The 21,240-nt window shown below is 41.2% G+C and overlaps 1 protein-coding gene across 1 annotated transcript in view; it reads right to left on the bottom strand.

Annotated features, from left to right (window-relative positions):
- The window catches only part of LOC134929573 (ATP-dependent translocase ABCB1-like), a 723,752-nt gene that overhangs the window by 575,505 nt on the left and 127,007 nt on the right, over positions 1-21,240 (bottom strand). The window contains exon 5 of the mRNA XM_063925164.1: positions 17,518-17,695. Within this exon, the coding sequence (XP_063781234.1) occupies positions 17,518-17,695 (178 nt within the window). The remainder of the gene's footprint in view (positions 1-17,517; positions 17,696-21,240) is intronic.

The following is a 21,240-nucleotide window of genomic DNA, read 5'->3' as shown; positions in this document are numbered from 1 at the left end:
CTAGCTACAATACACAGGGGCGATAGGGATAATCGAGTGGCTGGAGGGGGGGTCCCCTTGATTTAAGGGGTCCCCACTCCTCCAGGGTACCCCGGCCAGGGGGTGACTAGTTGGGTATTTAATTCCATGGCCGCAGGGACCGGTATAAAAGTGTCCCCCGGCTGTGCATTATCTGTCCAGCTAGTGGAGCCCGGTGCTGGTTAAAAAAATAGGTGGAACCCCTACGCTTTTTTGTCCCCCTTAGTTTTTGCACCAGGACCAGGCGCAGAGCCCTGTGCTGGTTCTAAAAAGATGGGGGATCCCGTGTCCATTTTTTCGTATTCCTGACGGAATTCGACCGCAATTGCATATACTGTACCCCTTAATGTCACTGCTTACAGTATACAGTATTTAGACATGCGCTTGTGTACAGTATCTGTCATGAGGTGCTTTTTTCACTGACACTATAACTTTTTTCTATTGTAATATACTGTACAGAGACGGCAAACTAGCCAAACGGGAATAATCAGCTTCTGCTGAATAAAATGAGATGCTACAGTACATGCCTATATTCTGTGAGTGACTGCGGCTCTATGCCTTAGAGGACTCGGACGCTCACATTTGTAAAGCATGGTGTTTTCCTCCGCCTCCTGCCAGTCCTCCACTCCCATTATGCATTAGCGAACTCAGACGCTCATATATTTTAAAAGCACGGTGTTTATACATTGTACTGTACATTCTTCCTTTTACACAATTACTGTAGTTGCGTCTCCATACACATACAGTACTGTACAGTACTCCATACTTTTTCCACCGCCTCCCGTTACGCCTACAGTATTGCCAGAGCTGTAGATCAATCCGCCGCTATACTGTACGATCGAAAGTACTGGATTAGTGGAGCATTAGCCACACAGTGGTGGAGATGTGTAATGCATGATGAGTATCTAGATCGCCTCAACGCGCCTGCCTGTGATTAAACTCAGCTATCGCCTTAGCGTGACTAAACACCCGTCTCGGCGGAGAAACAGTCAAGATAAAGGTGGCTACATCTGTAAGCCTGGATTAATATCGCTCATCTTTAGACAGTTAATAATTGCTGTAATTCCTTCCTGATAGTCAATGATGGTATATAACGATCTTACGTCCGCTGTTACAAACGTATAATCTTCCTGCCATTTAATAGTTTCAATTAAATTAAGCAGTGCTGTTGTATCTTTTAAATGAGACTTATTATGAACTACTAGCAGTTGCAAATAAAAATCAATAAATTCAGACGTGTTTGAAGTTACTGAATTTATACCCTATTATATTGGTCTCCCCGGGAAATTGAGGGGGTCCTTATGTATATTCGGTAAGATATAAAGGACAGGAATATCAGGTTCTAGATTCAATAGGAAATCCTGTTCTTTCTCTTTAAAATACCTAGTTTACCATATTTCTCTATCAAGAGTTGTTATCTGGAGATGGTATTATCCATTGGATCAGCTCTTAATTTGTGGTACGTGCTTCTGTTTTCTAACTGAATACCTCAGTTTCATATTTGGTTTGGTCCATAAGTACCACTGCCCCCCCCCCCTGCCTTTATCGGTGGGTTTTAGTACTATTTCAGTAAGATCCTTCAAACCTTTTAGTGACTGTCAATCTTTGCATGACAAATTGCATTTACCTTTATTCATTTCTAATTTTTTTATTTCATTATGTACTAAATTAAAATGTATCCAAAAAGTGTAACTTTATGTGCGTGGGATAAAAAATTGATTTAGGTCTAAACAGAGTGGACAATGTATTTTCATCTTCTATTGTGATACAGTATACTCCTTACTCAAAAATCATTTTTAAACTGTAAGCTTTCTCATATATTTATGGAGGTCTATGAAGGTCTCAAATTGGTTGCTCCTGAGTACTTTTATTTCTCTATCTGAGTTTTTTTCTATATTTGAGATGTTAATACATTTCTAATACATTGTTCTGTTTTTTGTTGAGTCTGAGAACCAATTCCACAAGATACGCATCACCATGACAATATGAGGCTTAATAAGAGAGGAAGCGGAAATTACGGTCCCCGTGCAAAGAGTCATGGGACTTGTAGTTTCAACATATGTATAGAGACGAACGCGCTGGGACCAATGAGAGCACAACGTGAGGTTTTTAAACACGGCCGGGAGGATATGGAGTCACTTATCAATTAAGGCTTACCTTGAGAAAGACCTCGGGGAGGGTCGGAATGAGTGGTTGCCGCAATCTGGGTACCTAGATGACCACTGAGGTGGATGCATACGGGACACTTGGAGCTGCAGTCCAGGACTCTTCCCATTTATATGCTTATAAGAACTGTCCATTGCCAGTTCTTTTCAACCAACTGGTAATTATTCACCCCACAAGTTTGTCCAGGATACCCCTCTAAATTTTACAATTGTGTATGCTGTTGCCACATATGGAATATTTCCTGCACATGCGCATTTGAGAACTTTTGAAATAGTTCTCATATTTTATTGGTAATTGTATTCATTACCTGGTCTTTAATAGAAGCCATTTTCTGGTGCTACAATTTGTGATTTTTTTTATGTACATTTTATCATATGTGTTTCCCATCTTTGTTATTTTATTTTGTATATATGTCATCTATTAAAACTGTATTATACTATGATATTTTTTTCCTTTTCTCTTGATTCATATGTTATTTGACTGAGGAAAGAAGATAAAAATCTCATTCCATTTTACTAAAAAGATTGGAATAAGTATCTATAACACATTTTTATGCGCTGGTGTAACTGTTTCTCCAATTTTGCATTTAAGTCAGTGGTGGAGGGTCGGGAAAAACCTCTTTTAGAGACACAGTATTGTCAGATGCATTGTGCGCATAGTTATTCGGGTCCTATTTTCTGTGTTGCATGTGAACTTCTTTTTCCTGCATCTTTGAATTACAGTGCAGCAACATATTTAAATACAGAGATAATAGAAAATCTATATTTGATGATGCGTTTAAACAGAAAGGCGAACCCACTGAAATTTTAAACAATGCTCATGATACCATCATGAGGAAATTAGAGAATGTCCTCTTAAAGCAAAATAGTACATGGTGGGAAACTGTGACCCTTGAGAAATATATTTCTAATGATTTGATCCCAAAGGGCCTAACAGTGATTAAAACCGCATCCTTTTCAAACGCTAATGATAATTTCATAAACGAATGGAACAGTATTTTAAGGGAATGTTCTTTTTCATTAATGAGACTGATTATTAAGGACAGGAAGAGGAATTTACTAAGATTAGAGAAGGAAATGAATACCTATAAGGAGCTTATTGCACCTTCTGCAGATACCCATGTCTATAACGACTGGGAAAGAAAGCTAGAAAGAAATATTGAAAGAAATGAAAAAATATTAGTGGATCGCAAAAAGAGAAAATTTCATAGGGATAGAAACACCAGAGGGACTATTATAGATGTAAACCAGAATGCTGAAATAGAAAATAAAAATAAAAATATTCAGGAGCAACCAATTGTAAGACCAAAAGCATGGCCAAAAAATTATAAATGGAAAGACTTAGAACCTATTTCTTATAGGGGAAGAGGGAAATATTATTCAAGGAGTCAAAGAGAGTATTTTCAGGATTCCTGGAGACATAATCCGAAAGAGTAGAGAACTCAAAGGAATGAGTATGAGGCTATGAATAGAAACAACGAGAGACGAGATAAAAACAGAAAGTTAGAAACATCAAGAGAAGGGAAAGTGGGAAGATCTCCAGAAAGAGAAAGTAGAGATTATTATCAAGAAAATTCCAACAGATACCATAATAGATATGAAGTATTACATCACGATATGATCTCCCCACATTTTTTAGATCGGGGCCGACTGCATTATCCAACACGTTAAAAAAGAAAAGAGGTAGGAGAGCGGGGGACAAAGTAAAACAAAGGAATAGGAAGAATAAAAAAAGAAATAGAAATAAAAATAAAAGGATTAATAGAAAGAGAAGGGAGAATGAAATCGAAAATAACACCCCCCCAAAAAAAAACCCACTATAGTTGAACCTCAATTAGATGACAAGGTAAAAATCTTTAATCTTAGTTCCCATAAATTGACCATAGAGGAGTCAACTGTTCTGGAAAAGGGCCTTAAATATGCCCCTACAAATGTTCTAAATAAATTTGAGACCTTCGTAGACCTCCATAAATATATGAGAAAGCTTACAGTTAATAAATTTATTAGTAAGGAGGATATCACAATAGAAGATGAAAATACATTGTCCACTTCATTTAGACCTCAATCAATTTTTTATCCCACACACATAAAGGGACATTTTTTGGATACTTTTATTTAATTTAGTACATAATGACATCAAGGAAATAGAAATGAATAAAGGTAAATGAAATTTGTCATACAAAGAACAACGGGCACTAAAAGGTTTGAAGGATCTTACTGAAATTGTTTAAAACCCGCCGATAAAGGCGGGGGTTGGTCCTTATGGACCAAACCAAATATGAAACTGAGGTATTCAGAAAGTTAGAAGACAGAAGCACAAATTAAGAGATGATCCAACAGATAATACCATCTCAAGATAACAACTCTTGATAAAGAAATATGGTAAACTAGGTATTTTAGAAGAGAAAAAACAGAGATTCCTTGTGAATCTATAACCTGACATTCCTGTCCTTTATATCTTACCGAAGATACATAAGGACCCCCTCAATCCCCCGGGGAGACAAATAGTATCGGGTATAAATTCAGTAACTACAAACATATCTGAATTTATTGATTTTTATTTGCAACCGCTAGTAGTTCATAAGTCTCATTTAAAAGACACAACAGCACTGCTTAATGTAATTGAAACTATAAAATGGCAGGAGGATTATACGCTTGTAACAGCAGACGTAAGATCGTTATATACCATCAATGACCATCAGGAAGGAATTACAGCAATTATTAACTGTCTAAAGAAGAGCGATATTAATCCAGGCTTACAAGAATTGTTGGTGGAAGCTGTAAAGTTCATCTTGACGAATAATTATTTCATCTTTGATGAACAATTCTATATTCAAAAGTTAGGAACCGCGATTGGCGCCAAGTTCATTCCAGGTTATGCTAACATTTTTTGGGGGGCAATGGGAGGAAACCCATATTTGGGGGGACCATTTCCATGGATCAAACCTGGTGTCCTGTTCTAGATATATAGACTATGTTCTGTTTGTATGGAGAGGAGAGGAAACATCTTTAACTGAATTTTGCACATACTTAATAATGCCTCTAACATCAATTTCACATTCCATAGTAGTAAGGAAATTGTTAACTTTTTAGATGTTTCCATCTATGTCAACAATGGAAGATTACAATCAACATTTTTTATAAAAACCCACTGACTCCCGTTGCTATATAGGTACAGACAGCTGTCACCATCACAACTGTTTAGGATCTATACACGGGGGACAAATGAGATGAGTTAGGAGAAACTGCTCTCAAAAGGAGGTTTTCTTGAACAAGCTGACCAATTGTGTGTATCATTTGAGGCTAGCGGTTATGAAAGAACAAAACTCAAAATGGTAAAAGAAGAAGTAGGAAATATTTAAAGAAATGACTGAAGATAAATCAGAAAGAGGGAAGAAGGGAAATGTAGGGGAATATTAATGGGCCTTCATTATTACCTATAATAAACATCATAAATTGGTGAAACAATCTATTGGTAGAAATTGGAATATTTTGAAACAGGATCCGGTCAAAGGAAAGTTTTTACCTGAAAGACCTAAATATATTTAAAAGAGAGCACCAAACATCGGCACGAATCTAGTAAGAAGTGCCCTTCCTTCAATGAAACCTTCAGTAGGGATCAAAACAAAAGGCTTTTTTAGGTGTGGTACCTGTGTGGGGTGTAAAACGATTAAAGTTAACAGCACTGGTAAAATTTCCCAAGTGACAATTAATAACAATACATGGAAAACTAATGAGTTTAATAAATGTCATGCAAAAAAATTTGATTTATAATATTGAATGTATTTGTGGCCTATCATACATAGGCAGGACATCGAGACCCCTTAAAGTCTGCATAGGGGAGCATCTTAGAAATATCAGAAATGGCATGGAAAATCATGCATTATCTGATCATTTACGTAGATGTCATGATTGCTCCCCTACAGCCATAAAACATTTTCTTGGGATTCAGTCAATAAAAGGGAATTGGAGAAAGTGAAATATGAGTGCACAATTAGCAAGGGCAGAAATGAGGAGAATCTATGATCTGGGAACACTGAGACCGGGCAGCTTAAACACAGACTTCGAGGTTAAGTGGTTCCTTTGAATCTCTTTTCCCCTTATCATCACCTCCTCTCACTTTTCCCCTACTATTTATGCACTAACCTATTATCTCTAATGAGCGGTGAAGGGATATTTAAAAATGTAAAAAAATATCTCTTTAAATATAGGTTAGTGTGGATACCTTCCCTTTCTCTATCTTTGATATGTTAATACATTTCTAGTAATACATTGTTATGTTTTTTGTTGAGACTGACAGCAAATTCCACAAGATACGCATCACCATGACAACGGGACGCTTAATAAGAGAGGAAGCGGAAATGACGGTCCCCGTGCAAAGAGTCATGGGACTTGTAGTTTCAACATATGTGTGAAGACGAACGTGCTGGGACCAATCAGAGCACAGCGGTAGGTTTTTAAACACCTCCAGGAGGCTATGAAGTGACTTATGCATTAAGGCTTCCTTGATAAAGACCCTGGTGAGGGTCGGAAAGCGTGGGTGCCGCAATCAGGGAACCTGGATGACTGCTGAGGTGGTTGGATACGGACACTTGGAGCTGCAGCCCAGGACTCTTCCCATTTATATGCTTATAAGAACTGTCAATTGCCAGTTCTTTTCAACCAACTGGTAATTATTTACCCCACGAGTTTGTCCAGGATACCCCTCTATATTTCACAATTATGTATGCTGTTGCCACATACGGAATATTTCCTGCACATGCGCATTTGAGAACTTTTGAAATAGTTCTCATATTTTGTGATTGGATAGGCATGCACGGATCCATGAGATCCGTGCATGTATATCAGTGGGAAGGGGTGGGAAAGTGTTAATTTTAGTAAAAAAAATTGCGTGGGGTCCCCCCTCCTACGCCTAACCAGCCTTGGGCTCTTTGAGCTGGTCCTGGTTGTAAAAATATGGGGGGAAAAATGACATGGGTTCCCCCATATTTAAACAACCAGCACTGGGCTCTGCGCCTGGTCCTGGTTCCAAAAATACGGGGGACAAAAAGCGCAGGGGTCCCCCGTATTTTTGAAACCAGCACCGGTCTCCACTAGCTGGACAGATAATGCCACAGCCGGGGGTCACTTTTATACAGTGCCCTGCGGCCGTGGCATTAAATACCCAACTAGTCACTCCTGGCCGGGGTACCCTGGGGGAGTGGGGACCCCTTTAATCAAGGGGTCCCCCCCCAGCCACCCAAGTGCCAGGGGTGAAGCCAGAGGCTGTCCCCTCCATCCAAGGGCTGCGGATGGGGGGCTGATAGCCTTTGGTAAAAGTGATTGATATTGTTTTTAGTAGCAGTACTACAAGGCCCAGCAAGCCTCCCCCGCAAGCTGGTACTTGGAGAACCAAAAAGTACCAGCATGCGGCGGAAAAACTGGCCCGCTGGTACCTGTAGTACTACTACTAAAAAAATACCCCAATAAAGACATTACACACACACCTTGAAAGTATAACTTTAATACATACATGCACACCACCATATACACATACTTACCTATGTACCCACGCAGGTCGGTCCTCTTCTCCAGTAGAATCCATGGTGTACCTGTTGAAAAAATTATACTCACAAAATCCAGGGTAGAAGGCTCTTCTGCTTGTAATCTATTTGTAATAAAAACGGATACCCGACCACGAACTGAAAGGGGCCCCATGTTTTCACATGGGACCCCTTTCCCCAAATGCCTGGAACCCCCTAGGACTTAAGTCCAAGAAGGTTCCATCAGCCAATCAGGGAGCGCCACGTTGTGGCACCCTCCTGATTGGCTGTGTGCTCCTGTACTGTATGACAAGCGGCACACGGCAGTGTTACAATGTAGCGCCTATGCGCTCCATTGTAACCAATGGTGGGAACTTTGTGGTCAGCGGTTGACCAAAAGTAACCTCACCGCTGACCACAAAATATCAAAAATACGAATGACATCGACATCGGAAAACACGAAAATGCAGAATACGACAGCTTAGTAAATTAGTTGTAAAAAATTAAAAAAGTTGCAGTTTTACACTTTTGTGCTTATTCTCCCACCAAATCGGGAGGATTACAAATCTTAGTAAATATACCCCAGTATGTTCACAAGCAGTACTGGTCAAACTAATGATTACATGACTCTGACAGCCTACTTGGTGGGTCTGTCACATTCAGCAGCAGAATGTAACACAAGATGCCAGCTCATTCGCAGGCAGGCTAGTATCTGTATCACCAGCTTCACTAAGAAGCACACCAGTAACTATCAATCCATTAGGAAAGCTAAGGGATATCATAGCAAAATGGCTTTCCCTATTATTCTCCTCAGAATTTTTTAATTTCTGATAACATCAGTAATATTGTGAGAGCATTACAAATGGGTGAATTTGAACATGTCCCATGTTTTGCTCACATTACCAACTCGGAGGTACAGCTTTATTATGAAATGACAGGAACATGCAGGAGATGCTGTCTGTGGCCCTAAAAATAGAGGGACATTTTCAGCATTTAGCAACATTGTGTAGGAGATTGCAGCGACTGCAAGAACAGTTCAGTTTTCCATGCCAATAAAAATGAAACAAGAGGTAATAACAAGGTGGAATTCCACCCTTTATATGCCACAGCGAATAGAGGAAAAGCAGCAAGCCATTAAAACGTATACAAGCCATGACATATGGAGAGGAGGTGGAATGTACCTTAATCTAGTGCAGTGGAGAATTATTTCCCTTTTATGCAAGGTACTGATAAACCATTCAGAGTAGTAATCTTTGAAGTCAGTTCAGACACTACCAGCTTGAGGAGGCCATTCAGATCTGATTGCTGGGCTACATTTTTTTCTGCTGTATTAATTAACTTTGTGATTTGGTTTTGCCAAAACCACCCTCACATATATTTATTTTCCAAAATGTATAAAAACAGCTAAAATCACATAATACAGACCTTTTTTATGTTACTACAGTATTACTTACCTCAATAACATTAATTTCCAGTCATTTCCAGTAATTGTTGACCACCTCATGGCTCATAATATTGGTTTCATCCAGTTTAGGTCAAAAGTTGCGCCAAACTAGCTGGCTTACTAAGCTAAGCTACATCAGTTGGCAGGAAGAAACACATGACTGTTCAACTTCAAACATGGCACATCTGAGAAACAAAATGGCACTGCAGTGGCAGACAGCATGGAAGTTTAATAAACTATATGACCCCATAAAAAGTAACTAAGATCAATTTCATTATTTAAGAACTAGATCAGAAGGAAGAAAGGATTGATTTCTAAGTTAATTTGATTTAATTATTTTATTCTGAAAATTGTAATCAATGAGGCACTGGGGATGGTATTGAACATTCTACTTTTATTGGCTTTTCTCTCAGTTGCTGTAAAATAGTACAGCTCTCGCATGAGGCCTCGCATATGTTAATAATTAATAAATCAATCGATCATTCTGATCTTCTGTTACGGCATTTCTCTCCAAAGTTGCAAAATAGTCCTATTTAAAAAACGTAAAAAGGACATGCACCATTTAACCAACCAAGCACTTCAGTGACAGGGACTGCCACGTTTGTGGCTAAAGTGCTTGGTTTGTTTGGGGCCCCACAAACCAATTTTTTGGAAGGGCTACCTCTGATCACTAATGAGGAGGTTGATGAGGATATTACTACAGCAAATTATTATAATTTTGTAAAACAAATTTCATGAACTCACTGCAAATGACATAAGATGGAGAAGGTGCCTAGATGGTTAATGTCCCTATCCTCTACTAACTTTAGCCTAAAAAATGGAGCAGATGCCTTCACAAGGATTTGGGTAAAAATAGGATTTTAATTATCTACTGGTAAATCCTTTTCTCGTAGTCTGTAGAGGATACTGGGGTTCCATTTGGTACCATGAGGCATAGAAGGGTCCATAAGGAGCCATGGGCACTTTAAGAATTTGATTGTGTGGGCTGGCTCCTCCCTCTATGCCCCTCATACCAAACTCAGTCTAGGAAACTGTGCCCGAGGAGACGGACATACTTTGAGAGAAGGATAGATAAGCATAGTAGTGAGATTCCGAACCAGCACACACAAACAAGAGAAAAGCCCTGCTAACCAAACCTGAAACAGGAACAGCAACAGCTGAACCTAACAACAATACTTAACCAAGTAACATTGCAGGAAAAACGAAGCACCGGGCGGATGCCTAGTATCCTCTACGGACTATGAGGAAAGGATTTACCGTTAGGTAATTAAAATCCTATTGTCTCTTACATCCTCGAAGATTTAGTACCATGGGGAACTACCAAAACTCCCAAACTGGGTGGGAGAGTGCTGAGGTTGCTGCAGAACTGATTGACCAAACTGAAGGTCCTCAGAGGACAAAGTATCGAACTTGTAAAACTTTGCAAATGTATTCGAACCTGACCAAATAGCTGCTCAGCAGAGCTGTAAAGCTGAGACACCCCAGGCAGCTGCCCAAGAAGAACCCACCGACCTAGTCAATTGGGCCTGAACAGATTTCAGTACCGTCAAGCCTGCTGAGGAATAAGCATGCTGGATAGTGAGCCTGAGCCAGCGTGCAATGGACTTCTTTGAAGCAGGACATCCTGTTTTATTGGGATCATAGAGAACGAACAGCAAGTCAAATTTCATGTGACGAGCTGTCCTCTTTACATACACCTTCAAAGCCCTCACAACATCCAAAGACTTTGGAGTAGCAGAGGTGTCTGTAACAGCCAGAACCACAATAGGTTGGTTGATGTGAAATGCAGACACCACCTTAGGAAGGAATTGCTGACAAGTTCTGAGTTCAGCTCTGTCCTCATGAAAATTAAGTAGAGGCTCTTGTGAGACAACGCCCCTAGTTCCGACACACGTCTCGCTGAAGCCAAGGCCAACAGTGTGACTGTCTTCCACTTGAGATGCTTAACCTCTACCTCCTGTAATGGTTCAAACCAGTCCAATTGGAGGAACTGCACCACCAAATTGAGATCCAAAGGTGCCGTAGGAGGCACAAAAGGAGGTTGGATGTGCAAAACTCCTTTCAAGAATGTCTGGACCTCAGGAAGAGAAACCAATTGTTTCCCGTAGAAAATGGACAAGGTCGAAATGTGGACTTTTATTTAGCCCAGACATAGGCCCACATCCACACCCAACTGCAGCAAAAGCAGAAATCGTCCCAGATGAAATTCCACCACAGAATATTTTCTGCTCTCACACCAAGAGACAAATTTCTTCCAAATTCCCTGGTAATGTTTAGACATTGCCCCCTTCCTGGCTTGAAACATAGTTGGGATGATTTTGTCAGGGATGCCTCTTCCAGCAAGTATCATCTGTTAAACTTCCATGCCGTCAAATGTAGCAGTGGTAAGTCTTGATAGACGAACGGGCCCTGTTGCAGAAGATCCTTGTGAAGAGGTAGAGGCCATGGATCTTCGAGGAGTATCTCCAGTAAGTCCGTGTACTAGGCCCTTCTTGGCCAATCTGGAGCAATGAGAATTGCTTGAACCTTTTCTCTTTTTATTCTTTTCAGAATTTTTGGGATCAGAGAAAGTGGAGGAAACACGTACGCCATCTGATATACCCATGGAGTTGTCTGACCGTCCCCTGCCACTGACTGTGGGTCTCTTGACCCAGAACAATACCGCTTGAGCTTCTTGTTGAGATGAGAGGCCATCATGTCGATCTGTGGATATCCCCATCGACTTGTCAAGCACCTGAACACCTCCATGTGAAGGCCCCACTCACCCAGGTGCAGGTCGTGTCTGCTGAGGTAATGCTGCTTCCCAGTTGTCTTCTCCAGGAGTGAAGACCGCCGACAATGTCGCAGCATGTTTTTCTACCTAGAGGAGAATTCTTGACACCTCTGACATTACTGTCTCGGCTTTTCGTTCCACCCTGTTGGTTTATGTACGTTACTGCCGTCACATTGCCCTACTGGACCTGAATGGCCCAATCCTAAAGAAGATATTAGGTCTGCAGAAGGGCGTTGTATATAGCTCTGAGTTCCAGAATGTTGATTGGAAGAACGGCTTCCTGACTTGACAATCTTCCTTGAAACTGCACCCCCTGGGAGACAGCTCCCCAACCTCTGAGGCTTGCGTCCGAGGTAAGCAAAATCCAATTTTTAATCCTGAAACGTCAGCCCTCGATCAGGTGAGAAGTCTGTAGCCACCACAGAAGGGAGATCTTGGCCTTTGGTGACAGACGGATCCTCTGGTGCATGTGAAGATGTGATCTGGACCATTTGTCCAACAGATTGAGCTAGAAGGGTCGTGCATGAAACCTTCTGTACTGAAGAGCCTCATAAGAGGCCACCATTTTTTCCAGAAGGCGAATGCATAGGTGCTCCGATATCTGGGTTGGTTTCAGGACATCCCGAACCATTGACTGGATTACCAATGCTTTTTCCAATGGAAGAAGGACTTTCTGCAACTGTGTGTCCAGAATCATTCCCAGAAATGGGAGCCTCCAAGTTGGCTCTAAGTGAGATTTTGGAAGATTCAGAATCCAGCCGTGATCCAGGAGTAGTTGGGTTGTTAGGCCAATGCTGTTCAACAACCTCTACCTGGACGGAGCCTTTATCAGAAGATCATCCAGGTACAGAATTATGTTCACTCTCTGCTTGCGAAGGAGTAACATCATCTCTGCCATCACCTTGGTAAACAGCCTTGGTGCCATGGAGAGACCAAAAGGTAGGGCCTGGAAATGGTAGTGACCGTCCTGCAGTGCAAACCGTAGATAAGTCTGGTGAGGTGACCAGATCAGAATGTGAAAGTATGCATCCTTGATATCCAGAGACACTAGGAATTACCCCTCCTCCAGACCTGAGAACACTGCTCTCAGAGACTCCATCTTGAACTTGAACACTCGTAAGTACGATTTCAATGATTTTAGATTCAGAATTGGCCTAACCAAACCGTCCGGTTTCGGAACTACAAAGTTGGAATAATACCTCTTGTTTTGGAGATGAGGTGGAACTGGAACAATGACCTGCGTTTGTACCAGTTTTTGAATGGCATCCTGTAAGGTTATACTTGCCTCCTGTGAAACTGGTAAGCCTGATTTGAAGAATCTGTGAAGTGGGAGTTTCTGAAACTCCAGTCTCTACCCCTGGAAAATAAGATCTATGACCCAGGGATCCTGGCATGATGTTGTCCAGATGTGTCTGAATTTTTTTAGTTGGGCTCACACCTGCCAGTCTTCTAGGCATCGCGATCCACCGTCATGCTGAAGGCTTTGCAGAAGCAGAGCTGGAGATCAGTTCCTGAGAACTGGTAGTTGCTGGTTTGTGTGGTTTACCTCTAGCGCCTCTGGTGGCTGTAGAGGATCCTCTGGCCTTGCCCTTAAACTTGGCAGTCCGAAACGACTGTAGAGTAGGTCCTGAGTGGGTTTTCCTAGTTGGGGGAGCTTCAGAAGGAAGATATGAAGACTTACCCGTAGTAGCTTTGGAGGTCTAGTTTGTTTCCAAATAAAGACTTTCCCGTGAAGGGTAGGCCTTCCACACCTTTCCTGGAGTATGCGTCCGCAGTCCACTGGTGTAACCATAAACCCAGTGCATGCTGACACCGCCATAGCCGTGGTGCGTGCATTAAGCAAATCCACTTCTTTTATGGCTTCCACCATAAAGTTTGCAGAGTCCTGTATATGTTGTAAAAGTAAAACAAACTCCTCCCTAGATAATGAATCCAACCCATCAATTAGGTTACCTGATCATCTAGCAATGGCTTTAGTAATCCACGCACATGCTATAGTGGGTACCTGGGCCACCCCAGCAGCCATGTACAAGGATGAGTGTAGTCTTAATCTTGCGATCAGCCGTGTCTTTCAGGGAGGCTGCACTAGGGACAGGCAACACAATTTTCTGTGACAGCCTGGATACTGATGCATCCACTATCGGTGGATTTTACCATTTTTTCCTATCCTCCGGAAGAAAAGGAAAAGGTGAGATTAACCTTTTAGGGATCTGAAATTTCTTATCAGGATTAACCCACGGTTCTTCAAACAGGGTATTCAAAACACATGGTTTTGCCCAACTGCTAAAAAATTTCCTGCTGCAATCAACGTGGAATTACCCCCAATATCCTCTCATCCAGTTCCATTTCCATACAAGCATCCTCAAATTCTATTATGTCATTATCACTATCTTTACTTGTATTGCTCATCCCGACATGTGCAGATGGTGCAGAAATGGTGGAAGGAGGCTTCTTTATGAGGACAGTGTGAAAAATGTCTGACTTACACTTAGCTAACATGGACACAACTAGACTCTCCTCAGAGATTTATGAACACAGAGTTTGTTCTTAATCCTTAGAGATAAAGTTGCTATCATTCGTGTTTTGGCTAAGTTTAAACTTGACTGGTTATGAACGTACTCGGGTGTATTTTTTGAAAAAAATCCTGGTAATTTACAGAAATCCCTTGTTTGCTGAATTTGTGTTTTCCGATAGCATATGCATATGCATTCATGTTTGGCTGCCGGGTTTGCTGGCAGCCAAACACTGCCGAACATCAAGCCTGGTCAGATCAGTGAGAACCGTGCAGGGCTTCTTTGAGTAAAGGTATAAAAAAGTTAATTTAAAGAAAATAAAACTGAGTGGTGTCGCCCCTCATAAGCATAACCAGCTTTGGGGTCTTTGAGCCAGTCTTGGATCTAAAAGCACAGGAGGAAAAAAGTGTGAGGTCCCCATGTATTTAAGAACCAGCTCTGGGTTCTTGCACCAGTCCTGGTTCCAAAAATATGGGGAGAAAAAACATATTGTAATATTTGTTTTACCAGTGGAACTACAGGCACCAGCAAGACCTTTGATGCCCTGCATGCTGGTACTTGTGGTTCTCCTTCCTAGTTCCACAAGTAAAACACAATATTATTTCTATTTTCACACCAAATTGGACTGCCAACTTGGCATCCACCACTAAGGGATGCCGGGGTTAGCCCCGGGCTTCAGCCCTGGCAATTGGGTGCCCTGGGGAAGACCCCTTTATTGGGTGGGTCCCCACTGCCCCGGGGAACCAAGGAAAGGGCACCCACTGGTTGGGGGCTTAATGCTATGGCTGCAGGGACCAGTATAAATGTGTACCCAAGCTGCAGCATTTCTTCCTTGACTAATGACGCATTGTGTAGGTTTTAAATATATTAAGGGCTGCTATGTCCTTTCCCCCCATATTTTTGGATCCAGAATCGGGTCAAGAGCCCGGTGCTGGTTCTTTAAATAATGGGGGACCTTACATTTTTTTCCCCTGTATTTTTAGGACTGGCTAAACAAGCCCGGGGCTGGTTATGCGTAGGAGGGTTGCAACCCATGCAGTTTTTTTTTATATTTTAACTCTTTCTTATACATTCACATAGAAGTCCTGCACGGATCTCAATGATCCGGCTGGATTTCTCTAAATACGTTGCTCAAGAGGAGGTCTATATGAAAAGTGAATTTTAGCCAATTCACAGTTGTGTTTGCAGGAACTAATCTTGGTAAATTACTGTGTTGTAGTGATGCCTATGGAAAGTCCTTTCAAGTCTGGCCAATGGTCTATTTATGCGTACATGTCTGTTTGGCCGTGTATTTCAGTTTGAATTGAGCAAACACTACCATGTTTTGTGTTTAGTAAATTACAGAGATGCTGTGAATGCAATCTTGAATGAACAAGAATTATAGTAAATGTACCTCTTAGTGTTCTCTGTTTTTTGCACTGATTTGTCTGTTTTAAATGTGAGACTTCTAACCTTTTTTTAAAAAACATTTGGAAAGATTTTGATTTTAGGTGCCCTTTTCTAAATTGTCTGCCCCTTTTACCACTTTTACTAGATTTTGTAGTACTATCATGACTGGCAGCAGCCAAGGCACTAGTACTTGGTTGCTGCTCCTGCTCTTCTATCGACTGATTGTGATCCATATTGATTCAGTGCTTATAATGAATGCAGTAGGATATAGCAACTACAGCACACACAAGTTGTAAAAAAAAAACTAGTATGTATATGAACTTTTTTTTGCAAATAACTCACACTGAGGACTCACAGTGCTTATATTTATGAGAGTGAATTGGGGTATAGCTTGCAGAGTAACAGTGCTTATATTTATGTGAACACAGTGCGGTATGGCCTGTGGAGACACACACAAGTTGTGTGGAAAAAAAAGTATTCAGTTGAACTTTTTCACAAATGACAACTCACACTGTGGACTCACAGTCTTTATATTTATGTGAATGCAGTGGGGTACAGCAGCTACAGGACATTAAAGTTTTGTAAAAAAAAAGCATTTATTTGAACTTTTTTCACATATGACAACACACACTGTGGACTCACAGTGCTTATATTTATGTGAATGCAGTTGCGTAAAGCACCTAAAGCACAGACAAGTTGTATAAAAAACACTGTTTATTTGATTTTTTTGCAAATGACAATTCATGCTGTGGACTCACAGTGCTTATATTCATGAGAAAGTAGTGTGGCATGGCACATACAGCCACACCAGTTGTACAAAAATATATATGCCCTGGACTGCACTGCAGGCAGTGAGGAAAAAACACCCGCGTGCTGTGCACCAAAGGTTAAAGCTGCACTGCAGGCAGAAACAAAAGAATACAACACTAGCAGCACCACTCAGACAACAGATGTAACTTCCAAGTTCCTGCACTACAAAAAATAATAAACAATGACTTGCTAACTGCCTGTACTGTATCTAGCTCAGCCAATGTTATTAATACTAAGGGGACTGGAGTGGACAGACAGGTCAACTCAGCACTGGAGTGGATGGACATATACAGTAGGTCAGCTCAGCATTGGAGTGGATAGGTCAGCTCAGCACTGGAGTGGAGTCAGCGCAGACCGTCAGCAGCACACAGCTCTCAACATCTGCTGCGAAATGGTGCCCAAATCACTGCTGTAGAGACTTACTGTATATCGAATCCAAAACCTGTGAAATCCGACGCCGGCCTGATAACATTTTGTCCTAATTTGAAATCCAAACCTGGCAGGAAAACCCAACCCAGGACTCAGATTCCCTCGGATCCTGGAAGGTCAAGTGGGCTCTGTCTTCAGAAAACCGAGCCTGCACAGCTCTATTAAAAACCAGGGTCGGAGTCCCAGGAATTTTGACCCGGGTTGGCCTTTTCACACAGAAGAAGGACCTGTGTTGATCCGCAAATTACCAGGTACAAATGCTTTACCCGGCAATTTGATTTTCTGTGTGAAAGGGTTTTAAGCTATTGAAAAATGTAGTGTACTCAAGCAAGGAGAGAATTTTAAGTTTTATTAAGTAGTCACCAAGAGTAAGTAGAAAAAGCTGTATTCAGCTTTATTACTGTGCATCCACAGTAATTTACAAGCACACAAAAATAAACATAAATATACTTACAATGAATACGTTGCTAATGCTATAATTTTCTGGCTCTTCTTCAATGATTTTTGTTCCATACCAAAATGAAAGGCTGTAGATTGCAAATCCAATGAATTGCATTGCTCCACATGATAGGTTTAAAGTAATAGACTTTTTAATTCCAACATTTCTTGCATCAATTAACTTTGCATCGTAGCTGTAAAAAAAAAAAAAGTTTACATAAAATGGGTGTTATCTTATGAGACTGTGTATCCACAAGATCCCGTCTTTTACAGAGAGGCATATTTGCAAATGTAAATGGTGTCTCCAGGGTTGTGTCATTCAGGACCTGGATGGACTGGGGATATTCTTTGCTGAGTGTGGGCTAGGTGCATAAAGGTGGATATTTTAGTTAAATGAAATCCAAGGTGTGGGAAAGTGCATTCAGGGCTGCATCAGAAATTATGGGTCCTCATTCACACAAAAGAGAGCAGGAATGCAGACCTTTATACAAGGAGGCCCTACAGTAAACTTGCAAAGTACTACATTAAATATGAAATGCTTGCAGGCAAAGCTGCAGGCAGAAGTTAGTGTGTATATATATATATATATATATATATATATATATATACACACAGTATGTATATATATATATATATATATATATATAGTAATCAAATATAAAGAGAGTGCACCTCATAGCGTAAAACCAACAATTTTTTTTTCTTTAAACTCAATACATGACACAGCATCCGACGGAAATACACCGTACTCCATTCCAATTCACCCAAGGGATCTCATGGAGCTACACTCCAAACTAGCAAGACCGCTGTTTTTGATTTTCAAAGACTCACTTACATCAGGCATGGTTCCCAAAGACTGGCGTATAGCGGAAGTTGTGCCAATATTCAAAAAGGGAAGTAAATCTGAACCGGGTAATTATAGACCAGTAAGTCTTACATCTATAGTGAGGAAAGTACTGCAAGGTATTTTAAGGGATAGTTTAAAGAAGTTCCTTGAAGCCAATAAGGTTATTAATAGGAATCAACATGGACTTGTAAAGGATAGATTATGTCAAACAAACTTATTAGGCTTTTATGAAACAGTGCGAGCCTAGATCAGAGAAAGGAGGTGGATATAATCTTTTTAGATTTTGCTAAAGCTTTCGACACAGTACCACACATGAGACTTATATATAAGTTACAAGAACTGGGGCTAGGAAGCACAATATGCACCTAGGTTAAAAGTTGGTTGGATAATAGGGAGCAGCGAGTTGTGGTACAGTAAATGCAACTTTTTTGAATTGGACTGAAGTACTAAGTGGCATGCCACAAGGGTCTGTACTTGGACCACAATTGTTCAACATTTTCATAAATGGTTTAGCAGTAGGTCTAGAGAGCATGGTGCATGGGCAGCAAAATGGAGAATGAGGTTCAATACAGACAAGTGTAAGGTAATGAACTTTGGTAGCAAGAACAAAAATACCACATATATATTAAATGAGGTAAAACTAGGGGATTCTGTAATGGAAATAGACTTAGGTGTTCACATAGATAACAAACTTAGCAGTAGTACCCAAAGTAGGATTGCACTAAAGAAAGCAAACAAGGTATTAGCATGCATAAAGCATGGAATTGATGCAAGGGATGAGGGTGTTATTCTCCCATTATATAAATCCCTAGTGAGGACACATCTCGAATAATGAGCACAATTTTGGGCACCATACTACCAAAGGATATCCTGGAACTAGAAAAGGTTTAGAGACAGGCGACCAAATTGATCAAGAAGATGGAGATGCTATAATACGAGGAAAGGCTTGCTAATCTAGGCATGTTCACACTGGAAAAGAGGACATTAAGATGGGACACGAGTAACATTTACAAATATATATGGGGTCAATACACAGAGCTTGCAGGAGATTTATTTTTGGTAAAATCAACACAGAGGAAATGGTGACATCTGTGTGGTTAGAGAAGAGGAGATTTCGCATATAGAGATGAAAAGGTTTCTTCATAGTAAGGACAATACGTATTTGGAATTCCCTGCCTGAGAAAGTAGTAATGGTGGACTCTGTCATTACTTTTAAGAATGGACTAGATAAATTCCTAATGGACAATGATATACAGGGTTATGGTGGGTAGATCACGAACTATAGTTAAAAAATAGGAATAAAATGGCCGACATTCGCAGATAAAGTCCTAAAAATAATACAGTGTAGGAGACCACTAATAGGTTGAAATTGATGGACAAATTGTCTTTTTTCAACCTCAGAAACTATATTACTATATGTTACTATGTAATAGACAGGGCCTGATTCTAAAGTCCAAAAGTTGTTGTATGTAGCAAAAATGAGTTTTATGGTAAGAACTTACCTTTGTTAAAACTCTTTCTGCGAGGTACACTGGGCTCCACAAGGATAGACATAGGGGGAGTAGAGTAGGATCTTGATCCGAGGCACCAACAGGCTGAAAAGCTTTGACTGTTCCCAGAATGCATAGCGCTGCCTCCTATAACCCCGCCTCCCTGCACAGGAGCTCAGTTTTTAGTTAAACAGCCTAATGCAGTAGCAGGAAAAGAGACAACAACAGTTAGTAGCCACATACACCACACTCTCACGACAGGAGAAGTGTCAGCGACTAATGCCATACCAACCCAAAGAAGCTAAGTGCGTCAGGGTGGGCGCCTTGTGAAGTCCAGTGTACCTCACAGAAAGAGTTTTAGCAAAGGTAAGTTCTTACCATAAAACTCGTTTTCTACTGCGGGGTACACTGGGCTCCACAAGGATAGACATATGGGAGGTCCTAAAGCAGTTCCTTATGGGAGGGGACGCACTGTAGTGGGCACAAGAACCCTGCGTCCAAAGGAAGCATCCTGGGAAGCGGCAGTATCGAAGGCATAGAACCTTATGAATGTGTTCACAGAGGACCACGTATCCGCCTTGCACAATTGTTCAAGGGTTGCACCACGGCGGGTAGACTGAGTAGAATGGGCCGTAATGTGAGCAGGAGCTGATAGACCAGCCTTCACATAAGCATGTGCACTCACCATTCTAATCCATCTGGCCAAAGTCTGTTTGTGAGCAGGCCAGCCCCATTTGTGAAATCCAAACAGCACAAAGAGAATCAGATTTTCTAATCAAAGCAGTTCTCTTCACATAGATACGGAAAGCCCGTATCACATCCAAAATCCGCTCTTTGGGAGACAGATCAGGAGAAACAAGTGCCGGCCCCACAATCTCCTGGTTAAGGTGGAACGAAGAAACCACCTTAGATAAATATCAGGGACGGGTCCTAAGAACCGCCCGGTCATGGTGAAATATCAGATACAGGGAACTACAAGACAAGGCACCCAAATACGACACTCTTCTAGCTGAAGCAATAGCCAGCAGAAACACCACCTTAAGACCACTTAAGATCAGCTGAACCAAGAGGTTCAAACGGAGACTCTTGAAACGCCTCCAAAACCACCGACAAGTCCCAAGGAGCCACAGGTAGGACATGGGGAGGTTGGATACGCAACATACCCTGAGCCAACAACTTGGCTATACTAAAGTTGGAAGCGTCATAATCGTTAGATGCTCACCAAACAAAGTAAGAATGTCAGACCCTATAGTAAATCCGAGCCGAAGCCGGTTTCCGGGCCCGCAACATAGTTTGAATGACCGCCTCAGAAAACCCTTTAGCCCTCAAGACGGAAGCTTCAAGAGCCACGCCATCAAAGACAGCCGGGTTAGGTCCTAGTAGACACAGGGGCCCTGAACAA

The sequence above is a fragment of the Pseudophryne corroboree genome, chromosome 5 (assembly GCF_028390025.1).
Source record: "Pseudophryne corroboree isolate aPseCor3 chromosome 5, aPseCor3.hap2, whole genome shotgun sequence".
NCBI classification, from domain to species: Eukaryota; Metazoa; Chordata; class Amphibia; order Anura; family Myobatrachidae; genus Pseudophryne; species Pseudophryne corroboree.
This window is presented reverse-complemented; position numbering and strand designations above follow the sequence as displayed.